The sequence below is a fragment of the Neophocaena asiaeorientalis genome, unplaced genomic scaffold (assembly GCF_003031525.2).
Source record: "Neophocaena asiaeorientalis asiaeorientalis breed wild unplaced genomic scaffold, Neophocaena_asiaeorientalis_V1.1 scaffold22, whole genome shotgun sequence".
Classification (NCBI taxonomy): Eukaryota; Metazoa; Chordata; class Mammalia; order Artiodactyla; family Phocoenidae; genus Neophocaena; species Neophocaena asiaeorientalis.
The window spans coordinates 764,179-777,643 of record NW_020174422.1 but is presented as its reverse complement, the minus strand read 5'-3'; the positions used below and the strand labels follow the sequence as shown (position 1 = coordinate 777,643).

At 48.5% G+C, this 13,465-nt stretch overlaps 1 protein-coding gene across 5 annotated transcripts in view; it reads left to right on the top strand.

The window, feature by feature from the left end:
- MYLK (myosin light chain kinase) overlaps window positions 1–13,465 on the top strand; it is a 265,262-nt gene that overhangs the window by 248,854 nt on the left and 2,943 nt on the right. For 4 of the 5 annotated variants that reach the window (XM_024756503.1, XM_024756502.1, XM_024756501.1 and 1 more), the window contains 4 exons: window positions 2,404–2,556; window positions 5,093–5,216; window positions 10,451–10,580; window positions 12,046–12,177. In XM_024756503.1, the coding sequence (XP_024612271.1) occupies window positions 2,404–2,556; window positions 5,093–5,216; window positions 10,451–10,580; window positions 12,046–12,177 (539 nt within the window). The remainder of the gene's footprint in view (window positions 1–2,403; window positions 2,557–5,092; window positions 5,217–10,450; window positions 10,581–12,045; window positions 12,178–13,465) is intronic. The other variant, XM_024756505.1, reaches the window with a different exon arrangement.

Sequence of the window (13,465 nt, the reverse complement as noted above, 5' to 3'; positions counted from 1 at the left end):
CCCACCCCGCTCCCGGCAATCTCTTGGAGTGCTGTAGGACTTCCCCTCTTTGTTTCAAATGGAAAGTGCAGAGACAGAATGAAGCATGTAGCTGGCAAGCAAGAGTCAGGCTGCTTCTTGACGGGACTAGTTAAGCCTATGGGCTTCCTGGGAGCCCCTAGGAATTCTAGTCCAGTACCCTTGGTGTATAAGGGGGGAAGCTGAGGCCCAGAGAGGGGAAAGGAATAGCATATAACAGCACAGACTCGGGCCTGGTGAGATCCCACCCTTCCCTCATTGTGATATGATCGAGAATGATTATCTCCATGCCTTCTCGGAACATAAATGGGTGTCTTGCTTTAAGACATTTTAATGCCATCTATAAAACTCTTTTATTCAAAAGCACAAATATGTTGATTCGGGTGAGATAATTCACACTGAAAAAGCTCTTTTTCTTCTTTTTAATGAAGATTTTCACCAGAGGGTTCCGCCCATGCAAGCTTTCCTTGCAATATTTCAATAGATTTTGTTTTACAAAACTTAGTTTTCAGGGCCGAGTGTATTTCATAAGCTGATGCCTCTTGGATGCCAAAACAGCTCCCGAGGGCTTTGCATTATTGTTTATGATGAGGGATCTGGGGAAAGGGATGTTAGTGAAGCCTTAACTTGGAAGGTTGATGGCATGAGGGCCCTAGATCCATCTCATGGGGCTCAGGTGGGGCCAGGGCAGGACCAGCTACATAAATCATGGGGCCCAGTGCAGCATAAAAAGGGGGGGGTGACTTGTGTAAACATTAAGAATTTCAAAATGATGGCAGCAGAGCATTAAGCCAAGAGTGGGGCTCTTCCAAGGCCCATGAAGCTGGCCCTAGGTCCGGGTGAGTGGCGGGCTGCATGGCTGGGGGGAAGGTGAAGTGCCCACCAGAGGTGAGAAGTGAGGCCAGTAAGCCAGATGTCTGCTCCATTCAGCTTTGAGATACTTTACCTTCCAAATTTTATTTGGCTTAAGCTATTGGTAAGTGAGTCATTCCAGAGATCACAGATTGATGGGGCAGTGGGGGTGAACTGTGTACAGAAGAACTGCATAATAGCTATGGTCACAGACCAAGCTCCTTACTGCGGACCAGGCCTCCTGCCAGTGCTGTACGCTGTGATTTACTTCATCTTCCTAGAAATGACTGTACAAATTAGCGGTTAAGAAACAGGCTCATTGGGCTTCCCTGGTGGCGCAGTGGTTGAGAGTCTGCCTGCCGATGCAGGGGTCACGGGTTCGTGCCCCGGTCCGGGAGGATCCCACATGCCGCAGAGCGGCTGGGCCCGTGAGCCATGGCCACTGAGCCTGCGCGTCTGGAGCCTGTGCTCCGCAAAGGGGAGACCGCGACAGTGAGAGGCCCGCGTACCTCAAAAAAAAAAAAAAAGAAAAAGAAAAAGAAAGAAATAGGCTCATTGACTGCAAATCCTTGGGCAAGTTACTTACCCCCACTTGGTGCTTTAGTTTCCTTATCTGTTAAACGAAGTAATGAGTTACCTGCCTTAAAGGGTGGTGTTAAGACTGAATGAGTCCATCTGTTTTAGCTCTCTGCCCAGTGCATGGCACATAGTGAACATTTGATAGATGTCTGCTGTTATGAGAATGAGGACGCAGGAGAAGGAGAACAGGGAGAGGTGGCAGTGGTGACCACTCCAAGTAGCAGGTTGTCCATCTAACAGAGGAGGAAGCTGACACAGAGAGATGAGGGGAATTGTCCAAGGTCACCCAGCGAATGAACAGGCCATGGTTCCTCTGAGGGAAGTTTTCTGGTTTGGCCTAAATGCCCCAGGCGCATTGTCGTCAAGTATAGATGGATCACCGACCCGCATTGCAGGTCCACCCTTCGTGGACACACCCTTGCCGAGCCCCACTCGGGCTGGCCCTGTTCTTGATGCTGATGGTGAGAGGTGGGAGGGCGGGACAGGGCGCGGTGATGAGTGCTCTACCACGTGACCAGTCCACGGAGGGGGGGGAGGGTGTGTGTGTGTGTGTGTGTGCGCGCGCCTGGAGCCCTGCGAAGGAGGCCATTCCTCCCCCCAGGACCTTGGAGAAGGTTCTGCGGGGCGAAGTTCTCGCCAGGGTGTTGGGGAAGAACAGAAGGCAGGGAGGAAGGCCCTGCAGTGCTGTGTGGAAGTGGTGAACTGAAGAAAAGTCCCTCCGCCTCAGCTTCACAGGCAGGTGGTGTCAACAGGCGGGCGACACCCCAGAAGTACAGTGAGTGAGCCAGCGGGAAGAGGCTGAGAGCCACGCCCCCTTCTCTCCTGGGTGGGAGGAGAGGCAGGCGCGGGGGCGTTTGGGGCGCTCTCACCTCTGACCTCAGGGAGCGCTCCCCTGGTGGGACCGCCCTCCCTGCTGGCCTCCCCCACTCACTGCTCTCCTCTCTCATCCCCCAGGGTCAGTGGACTGTCCCCCTTCATGGGTGACAACGATAACGAAACCTTAGCCAACGTCACCTCAGCCACCTGGGACTTTGATGACGAGGCCTTCGATGAGATCTCTGATGACGCCAAGGATTTTATCAGCAGCTTGCTGAAGAAAGATATGAAGTAATGAGTCGAGATTTCAGTCTTTTCGGCCTCCCCACTCCCCGGACTGGGGTCCAGAGGCAGGGACTCTCTTTCCCTGTCGTGGGCCCCTCCGCACCCGAGGAGGGGAGGATGGGCACTGCGTGCGCGAGGGTCCTGCTCCCTGGTGCCCGACACTCTCCTGTCTTTCGAAGCACAGAAACCTCACCTGAAAAGCAGCGCTTGACTGAGTGTTGATGGAATGAGGCAGCTTGCGTGTGAATAACGACAGCCCCTTTTATTTTCCGTGTACAGCTGTGGCCTGCAACCGCCCTGCTGAAACCTCAGCCCCCCTTCTGGGGCTTGCAGGGGAGATACCCTATTTGCCGGTCCTGACCATACTCCTAGCTATTCTGGCTGGATGCTTATTTTGTATCTAAATCATGTAGGAGCTGCCTGCCTGAGTGTGGCCAGGTACCTTCCACCACTGGCCAGTTAGGCTGTGACCCCAGGCCACTGGGCCCAGCTCCATCTCTGTCCCCTGCAACCGTGCAGACTGTGAGGTTCTCTCCTCCACCTTCTGGGGCTGCCTGGAGCTGCCCAGGTGGTCAGCAGATGACTATAAAGAACATCTGTGAACGTCAGGAGGCCTGAGCGTTCAGGCATATAGACGGCCTAAGGCTGTGAGGAAAGGTCAGACGCCCAAGGTGCTCAGTCAGTATTTCAGGGGGAAGAGGATGGAGGTGGGAGCAGTAGAGGAGGCTAGAGCAGAGGAGGGGAGGTTGAGGGGGTCTTGGTGTGGCTGGAGAGAATTCACTGGCGAGGGGAAGCAGCTACCGTTACGGTAGGAAGTGGAGAGGGGCCGTGCACATGCCGGGAGGGCCGGCCTGCACCAGGGCAAGGGAGTGGTGAGGTGTTGGCGGGGGGGGCCACGGGCTGTCGGGCGCCTCACCCACTCTGTGAACAGGTGGCCAGATGAGGCAAGGCCTGGCTCCAGGGGCCCCGGGGAGTCGTATTTGGCAACATGAGCAGCTGTAAGCTTTTCCCCAGAAGGTGGTGTTGAAATGGGTGGTGTGCTGGAGGAAGGTGGGAGGAGTCAGCCCAGAGGCTCTGCATGTGCACCAAGGGGACTTTGTGGCCTACGTTCTGCCCTGTCTGCCTGGCCCGCAGACCCCTGTGAGGCTGTCGGTCGTCTTGCTCCCTCTGGGGGAAATCCTGTCTGGGACATGAGAGCACAGTTGCTAAAGGAGCGAGGCTAGAGGGTCTCTTAAGTGGTTCGGTCTGGTTTTCTGGTTACGCACCCACCTCTCAGTCCTTTTTAGCCAGCTCAGGGCCAAACTCCTCCAGAGGAGACATTCCACACTCCTTGACAGCGAGGTCTTTTTAGCACTTTGCTGCCCCAGTCTCCACCTCAGACGCAGGCGTGACCCAAGGAGGATCTAGATGTTGCGGGGGGCCGAGATGCCCCTCCCGTGTGATGGGTCCCCGCTCCCCAGGTGCCTCAGGGAGGTGCGGACCTCCTTCCTAACAACTCTGGTCCAAGGATGGCTTCTGTCAACCAGGCTTCATTCACCCAAGATGTGGTAAATGAGGTATTGTGTATATACCCTATTTTCTTACCTGACCTTGAGTTTATTCAGAAACGTGTTGGCTTCTCTGTGCTCGTAAAATGGACTCACCAAAGAATTGATTTCATATAGATAGACACTAGATTCCCATAAACTCAAACTCAGCATCTCTTCAACCAGAAATCTCCATCTATCAGCACTTTAAAAAATGTTTTTCTATTATAAATTAATACATGTAAGTTGTACAAACTTTGAATATAAGAAAATTAAAATAATCCATATCCCCTTATCTAAAGACCACTACATGTGCTATAGTTAGCAAATTTACTTTTACTCATTTTTCTACATATGTTAGCACTTGGTACTTTGGACTTCATTAGTCCTATGACAATTAAGGTGATGGCCCTGAAATATTTCTAGATTCCCAGAGCTTTCAGAAGATTAAATGAGTTTCAGTACAGTTCTAAGGTTGTCATAATTCATAGGTTGTACAAAGGACATACCTCTGAGTTTTAATGGGAAAAACCTGATACTCAACCACACCATAAGATTTGAGAGTTCACTGATTCTCGAAGGTTTGGGCCTAAGGTTTCACTCTTCTCTCCATCAGACAAGGAGGCAGAAGGATCGGGCCTCCACAGTTCCCAGCCCCCACGTGACCAGCAGAATGACCCCACCCTGGAATACGGTGCCAGTCATTCCCAGACATGTCTGCCCTCCAGCACTTAGCCTCCCTAGACCCCAAGGGCAGGTCATGAGACTCCAGTTGCTTACTGGTGTTTAGGGCTTCTCAACACTAATGTATTCTGGGTCTAGTCAGTGTAACCCAGACCAAGAAAGGAAAAAGGCCAAGAGCACAGTGATTCTCACCATGGTGGATGGACTGGGAGCAGAGAGCCCTGGGCTCTGCCCTGTGTAACTAGGGACAGGTGACCTCCCATTTCTGACCTGACCAGCAGTCTCTGTGGTCCCCTTCTGCTCAGAAACCCTCTGATCTCTGCCTCTATTAGAAACCGCTTGGACTGCACCCAGTGCCTTCAGCATACATGGCTAATGAAAGACACCAAGAACATGGAGGCCAAGAAACTCTCCAAGGACCGAATGAAGAAGTACATGGCAAGAAGAAAATGGCAGGTAATGAGGGGTCACTTTGGACTGGGATGTCGCCCCTCATAATTGCTTTATTCAAGCTACCCTCATTCCCAACTTGCCCTGGCCTCACTCCAAAAATGTTTACATTTGTTTCTGAAATAGTCTGGGACCAAGACTGACATTCCATGTCTTCGTGACTAGGGACGAGCAATGTCACCTTTAGGACTATTTGGCAGCCCTGGAGAATGTGATCTCCTTATAGGTAGCATGATGGTCTTGCATTTCTTTACAGTGAAGGAGGTGGACACATGTTCCACAAAGAGAGACATGGGAGAGACATAGAGAGGTTGCATGTTACTAGCTACATGTCCTTAGCCAAGTTACTTAACCTTGCTGTGCCTTTGTTTTCTCATCTATAAAATGGGGATATTAGTGGTACCAAATCTTTGTGAGATTCTCACTGTTGTGAGAATTATATGAGATAATATTCATCTGGCCTTTAGCACATTGCCTGGCACATAGTAAGTGTTCACAAATGAGATGGGTAGCCAATATGTATGGAGGGCTGGCCACGTATCAGGGAACATTCAAAGCACTCTCTATGCATTGTTTTTTAATCCTGGGAGGCAGGTACTATAGTTATCTCCAGTTCTTAGACAAACAAAGCAGAGAAAGGTTAGGAAGGTCACCCAGGGTCACAGCTAATAAGTGGGAAAGCCAGGATTCAAACCCAGAGACTGGCTCCAGCGTACACAGTCTTAACAGCACACAGTTTAATGACACAAATCGCCTCTGATTGTTAGCAGATGGAGAAAATGATCATCCAAAACCGTAGAGAACTTATCATGATCTATTTTATTTCTGTTATCACTACTAGTATTATAAAATTCCTGGGCTCCTGGAGGGTGCATGGTTTCTATACTCAAGGAATGTACAGTGTAACAGGGACCTGAAGCAAACAGACATAAAAGGACATAACACACACCAAGAATTATAAATGTTCACTATAGCTCTCCATTCCCATATATGTGAGTGTGGACAGAGAATGGAACCAGTCACACCAGAGGTGGATGTGGTTGTAAAGAAAGGCTGCCAAGGGCAGGAGTCTGAAGTTGGCCATGGAACATGAGTAGAACACAGAGAGGAAGGGATAACAGCACAGACGGAGGCAAAGGCGCAGAGGTGGGAACTGGACCTCACCCTGATCATGCTGGCCTGACAGGAGCAGTCTTTTAGCTGGGCATTCAGGGGACTGGGGCATTTAGACCTTGCCTTTGTGGCAGAGAAAAAGGAAACCACCATTTTAGGGGCAACTGGGACACTGGTGATTTGCCACACAGAATGACTAAGCCGCAGTCCACTGAAAAGTCCAAGTTCACACAAAGGCTGAGAGGAGCAAAGGTGAGAGGGGGGCTTTGGGTGTGTGGGTCTGAGAGACTTCACCCCCTGCACATCTCACCGGCCTCCCCGAAGTGGAGTCAGTTCTTGGTTAGCCCCGCCTGAAGGGTTGGGTGGATCTCCTGGCCTCTGTCAAGTACCTGGTGAGTTGGAACACCTGTGCCGCTTACCTTACCCTCTGGTGCCATTAGGGTCCAGTGAAATCAGAGGAGCAAACATTCTTTTAAAAAAACAAAGCCACAAGGGGGCCACAAAATCAAAGGTTGGCTTTATTAATGATCCTGTGGCCAGTAGATCTCAAAGAAATAGCGGTATTCCTGGAGCAGATACGGTGACTGGTATGGGGGTGGGGCAGTTCTCAGAGGAGGGAATTGCACTGGGTTTTGGTTGGATGAGGCCGTGGGCTAAAGGGCAGCCTTATTACTTCAGGCTTCTGGAGGCATCCACACATCTGCTGATGAACCAAAGCCAGGAAGAGCCTAAACCCAGGGGATAGGCACAGAGAAGAGATAAGGAAATGGGAGAGGAAATAAATGGAATTTTTCAGTCAGACGGGTCCGGAAACCATAATTTGTGGTGATATCTGAATCACATTTTTTTCTTGTTGTTTACAGTGTTATTAGCCATAAGGTTTTCTGAAAGTGAGAAGGGAAAGGACAGAATTCAGAGAAGGACCATTAATTTCCTATTTTAATATAGGTAGCAGCATTTGGAAATGGCTTTTCCACAGAAACAGGGGTGAGGTTTCACAAAATTACATAGAAAGTAGTCTGCAAAATCCCATTCAACACATAATGTCCCTGAAGCATACTGTCACTGGTAATAGTTCAGCTGCATCTGACCACCTTGTGTTACATCTCCTCCCTAGGAAAATGTTTTCCACATTTTAAACTCTGGATACCAGGACCTTAGCACCCCTGGAATAGGGGGTTCCCTCTGAGAGCAGCTGAGGTTCTGTGTGCTGAGGCAGAGTGGAGGGGGATAGAATGGGGTGTGCTGTGGAGGGAGAGGGCCAGGGCAAGCACAGGGGGCCCACAGTGCTCTACAGCTGTGTAAGAAAAGCTTCCTTGCTATCATTCCGGTGTGGTTTTTTTTTTTAAAGCTTATGACATTCTTAAGGATTTTTAAAATTTATTTTTGGCTGTGTTGGGTCTTCGTTGCTGCACGCGGGCTTTCTCTAGTTGCAGTGAGCAGGGGCTATTCTGTTGCAGCGCGTGGGCTTCTCATTGCGGTGGCTTCCCTTGTTGCAGAACAGGGGCTCTAGGCGCGGGGGCTTCAGTAGTTGTGGCACGTGGCCTCAGTAGTTGTGGCTCACGGGCTCTAGAGCACAGGCTCAGTAGTTGTGGTGCATGGGCTTAGTTGCTGTGTGGCACGTGGGATCTTCCCGGACCAGGGCTCGAACCCATGTCCCCTGCATTGGCAGGCAGATTCTTAACCACTGTGCCACTAGGGAAGCCCCTGGTGTGGTTTTCATAAAAGGGGAAGGAAGTAACATGGGAACAAGCCCCAACAAGCAAGCAATAGATAGATGATGACTCATTGTATTATTGATCTTAGAATGAAGTTATTCTGAAAGAGGGTAGGTTTTTTATTTATATCAAAAGAATGTTGAAGAGATGTGGTTGTGAGTAATAGCACTGAGGGTGGGTAAGTTGAGCAGGATAACAGGGCCTCTGCATGCAAAATGGAAGCAAAGGACTAGGAATTGGAGGCTTGTGGGCAGCCATCTTTATTCTCTGAGAACCACAAAGACTTCAGCAGTATGGACCAAAGGGCCTTGAGGAAGAAAGCTTTTGACTCAGTATAGCATGGAGTACTCTTGGCCATCACATTTAGATAATACGCATTCTCAGGGGAAATTGTAGTCTTGGGGCTGTTGGTGTTTATGTAGGGCCCATGATGGCTGGCTGGCTCTAGGGTGATCACCTTGCCAAGGTTTTCCAGGGCCTGTCTCAGCTTTATCCCTGAAAGCCCCTCATCCTGGGCAATCCCTCAGTCCTGGGAAACCAGGCTGCTTAGTCACCCTCGCTGGCTCTCCCAGGGGAGGGAGTCTGTGCTCTGTTAGGGAAGCCGTTACAGACCCTGCCCGCCTGGAACACAGGAACCCAGCCTTGGCAAATTGCCCTCCAACAAGAAAAAGGCCTCCTCAAGACAAGAATGGAACTTCCCAAGAATTGAATCTTTCTTTTTTGATGTTTTAAAAATTTCCAAAGGTCTCAGTTAGTAAACCAGCAACTAATTTTCAGCTCAAAGGCATGAAACTGGAAGGCTAGAACATATAGTTCTGACAAATAACTTCCCCACCAACTAGTTTTTCCCATGAAGCAGCTTCCAAAGATTGACCTCTAATGTGTGGGTTATTAAGATTTTCCCTATTAAGCACTTACATTTCTTCCTGTTTTAGAAATTATATGGTCTATTGCTCCATCTGATGGAAAATTTCCCCCAATGTGTGGTCTATTCATTTGTTATTTGCCACCTTCTCTGAAATATTGTTAACGCTTTGATTTGCCTTGTTCTCATAGCTTCCTATTAGTCATTTTGTTAACAGAAGAGGAAAGACTTCATTCTTCCACACCATACAAGTGAAGACAGTCCTGCATCCAGGTGTTTGGAATTAGGGAGCCCATGGGCTCAAGGGGAGCGTTCCCTGCTACACATTTGCGTGTCTGAATCACAGTCTTTCTGTAGAAGACTAGAGCTGCAGGGAGATTTGAATCTTCAGGTCCAACAGTGAGGCCCAGAGAGGGGAAGTGATTTGCACACGTTAACAGAGTAATGAGTGGTTAGAGAACTAACCTGTCCCTTGTCAGGCTGTTTCCTTCCTCTCTCAGCAGCTAGTCTGTGGTGACGTTTGCTCCCTGGATGCACAGCATCTGGATGCCTCAAAAGACGCTTTGGGTGCAGGGCTGGAAAGCAGTGGTTATGCCTGTTTCTTATCTTAGTCATTCCATTGACCTTAGAAAAGGGGGGAGAATCTTTACTTAAAGGTGAGAAACACAGACACCATGTGTATTATTGGGGACTTCTTGACCTAAATCCTATGCTTGGTAGAATTTTCACAATGCAAAGAAAATTTTCAAGTCCTGGCATCTTTTTCAGTAAAAATTCTGTCCTCTCCCAAGGTGCCTTGACTAAGAAAAGCAAAGTGCTGTGCTTTTCATTTCTTTGGGTGCTGCTTTTTGATGCTGGGTGTACATCAGGGAAGAACACCCCTCCAGAACTTCACTGTAGACTTGTGCTGGGGCCAGCCAGAGTATTTCTCGAAATCTCTTAGGTATCTGAATCATAAACAGAACTAAATGAGACCTTGGAGATCATCCTGTCCAACCCCCTCCTTATACAGAGAAGGAAACTGAAGCCCAGGGAGGTTAAGTGACTTGCCTATGGTCAAGAGAAGGCCTTTTTTTTTTTTTTTCTTTTCCCAATGGGACCTGTGGGATCCGTAGTAACTGTTCTCTCGGCCAATTAAAATCCTATCACTAGCATTGTTTTATGAGAAACAGCCTCCACTGGGCCCTGTCAGCAGTTAAGTCTTTGGAGCCGTCTCAGCCTGCAGTTGCTTTATATAAACTATCCCTTTTATGGGAGTTGAAGCACAGTATGAAAAGGGTTTTTGTCTCATGTTGACCTTGTTTAGTCACGTTAACGCACACATCGGCTGCAGGCCCCATTCCATTCTCCGAACATCTTCTGACACGCTGATAGTGCTGAGCAGAGCAAGGCTGGGCTCACTCCTCTGCAGAGCCTCGGCACTCAGGAGGCCCTTGTTTCAAGGACAGCTGCTTCTCCTGCGCTGGGCTCTTCTCCCTGAGCCCCGCTGCTCTGCTGGAACCAGTGCCAACCGCCTGAGTCCAACGCCAGTGTCTGTTTTCCAGAAAACGGGCAATGCTGTGAGAGCCATTGGAAGACTCTCCTCTATGGCAATGATCTCAGGGCTCAGTGGCAGGAAATCTTCAACAGGGTCACCAACCAGCCCACTCAATGCAGAAAAACTAGAGTCTGAAGGTAAGGAGCTCCAGGAAGATTTTCTGCAGCCAGATGGTGACAAAGGAAGGGTTGGGGGATGGAGAGGCATTTAGAGGTTTTCTTTTCTTAAGGTGGGGGGGTTGGGTTTTTAAATAATACAACCTACAAGGAAAAATTTGAAACTACTTTTACACTGCCCTGACAATAATTATTAAATGTAGTAATTATTCTTTAATTGTTTCACCTTAGGTTTAACTATTTTCAGAAGGAAAGTTATTATTTGTCTAATAGAACTAGATGATCTCCGCTAATCTTTTCCCTATATTTTACATAAGAATTAGCAAAGGCTTTATTAAAAGTCTCGTTTTTCTCATTACAAAAGCGATGCTTGTATAATAGGCAAACATAAAATAAAAATCACATATAGCAGTGTACTTTTTAAAAATATCCATTTTTAACGTGTCTTTGCGTTTTCCTTTTAAACAAAAATTGACTCATATAGTCCATATTTGTTTGCTATTTTTCATGATGCTGAAATATGTCGTTTGAACTGGGTAGACAGTGACTGGCAGGGCCCCTCCTAGAGACCAACAGGGTTAGTTACTTGCCCACCGTCTTTGAGGTGCTGCCCCATCCATCTCCTCAGTGAAGGCCTCGGCCTCTTCCTGCTTCAGATGCATGTAGGGTCTGGCCCTTATCCTGAGGTGCCTCATTTGGCCTGAGACACTCCTCCACCTCCCACTGCCTGATGCTTTTGGTATCCAAAGGTGAGAAGCTGAGTCTAGCTCCCTTTGTGCATAAGACAGGGTAATCGGTGAGGCTGCTTGCTGAGCTGCTCTGATGCAGCCGGGGACCGAGCCTGCTGCACGTGGGCCTGGTCCCTCCTGCTCCAGCCCTGCCACTCTCCAGGTGACCCAGAAATAGCCTGAAGGGGAAGGAGAGGATCAGGAGCCACTCAAAGTTACAGCTTTTCCCTGGACCAATCCCAAACCCTGGTCCAGAGTCATACACTGTGAAGGCAGTATCCGTGTGGAGAACAGAGCTATTGGCAAATCGAAGATGCCTCTAGGACCTGGCCCTTCCCTTCCAAGGAGCAGATAAAGGGCCTGCTGCTTCCAGAGGAGGGCAGAGGGGGTACAGAGATCAGGTGGGCTGGCGTGCTTCCGTCCTTCTTCGATACCCTCAACTGAATCCTGAAGCAGCATGAAATGCAGCCAGATAACTTTTTAAAAGATTATTTCCTTTTTCAGTGTGTCAGCATAAGGGAGGGAGTCCAAACATTTCCCCAGTTTGGTCACAGTCCTCTCTTCTGCCAAAATCATTTGGCAGCAGGCCAGCCAGTCCCCAGGAGAAAGGTGTGCTTATGATTCAGTCCTCTAAGCGCCATTATTTGCTAAATTATAACAACTTAAAAAAGAAAAAAAAAAAGTCAGCTTTTTTAAACCAGGGAAGAGGAGAGAACAAGGAATAAAGAAATTACCATGTCCTCTTCCCTGTCTTCTAGAAGATGTCTCCCAAGCTTTCCTTGAGGCTGTCGCTGAGGAAAAGCCCCATGTAAAACCCTACTTTTCTAAGACCATTCGTGATTTAGAAGTTGTGGAGGGAAGTGCTGCTAGATTTGACTGCAAGATCGAAGGTAAGTTTGTAGCTGTTCTTCCCTTACCTACAAAAGGGGTATGGTTGGCTGGTGGGCCCCTACTGTGTGCCCTTGGCAGAATGTCAGTTCTGGGGCAGCCAGGCTGTGAGGGAAAATGGGTCAGGAGGAGTTGGCCCACTGCCCCACTCTACCTGCTTAAGATTAGGGCCATTCAGTGACTCACTGAGGGCACATCGGATATTTCACCTACTTACATCAGCCACTAGACCCAAGTTAAAAGTGGTTTATCATGGACCTATTTGGCTATGGAATGTGCTTAATGAAATGAGCTTTGCAAGCTTATGGGAAGCATGTGAACTGCCCACCAAAGGCTCTCAAAGGAAGGCTGGCACAGAGCATAGGATGCAGAGAAGACAGTTCTGCTGTTAATCACTGGGCTTTGTGACCTTGGGCGGTGATTTAGCTCTTCTGAGCCTCTAGTCCTCATCTGTAAGACAGTGTCTAATGCCTTGAGTGGCTCTGGAGACTGTGAGATAACATGTGGAAAGGGGAAACCTTTCAAGTCTTTTAAAGATGTCATGGAGTCAAGGGAAAAGTTGTGGAACTGGTAAGTGCAGAGACAGCCTGCGGTGTGACTTTAAACTGAGGGAAGTTGGGATCCAGGCCCCTGTGCTGTCTTCCCCATGTTTCTCTGCCTGCTAGAAATAACGTGGCCAGAGTGAGTTGTTAGAGCTCAAGGGACCCTAAGGGATCTTAGCATAGCACCTTAGAAGTTAGCAGTGTTGGTGACACATAGCATTTCAGTCTCAACAGACTGCAACATTCTAGAAAGATAAGTGGCAAGACAAGACAGGCCTCTTTGCTTCAGGTCTGTGACTGTTGTGTGCCAACCAGAGTGGAGGGCTATCTCCCATTTCGGTCAGACCAACTTCCCCAAGGCAGCATAGCACAGGACAGCAGTGATAACGAACCATGCCTCCCACTTTGTAAGATTCTCCAGCAGTATGGCTAGATAATGCCTTTTGGGTAAAGTAACCCAAAGGAAGGAATGAAAAAACAATTTTTCTCCTGCATCACTATATTACCAAGATGCCTTACAAATGCCTCGCCTACCATAATCTTTCTCTTTTTTCATTCAATTTTTTAAAAAAAGTGGATGTGCTGCCTTTGCTAGTGTGGAAGTGCTCAGATTGGGGGTTCTGCTGAGAGTTCTGGGCCACTGCTTGTAGCTCTCACCATCACCACTGTCTTTGGGTCTTAAGTTCTTTACTTTTTCCTTTATTTTTTAGAAAATATTATTTCATAATAATTATCTTTTTGCTTACTT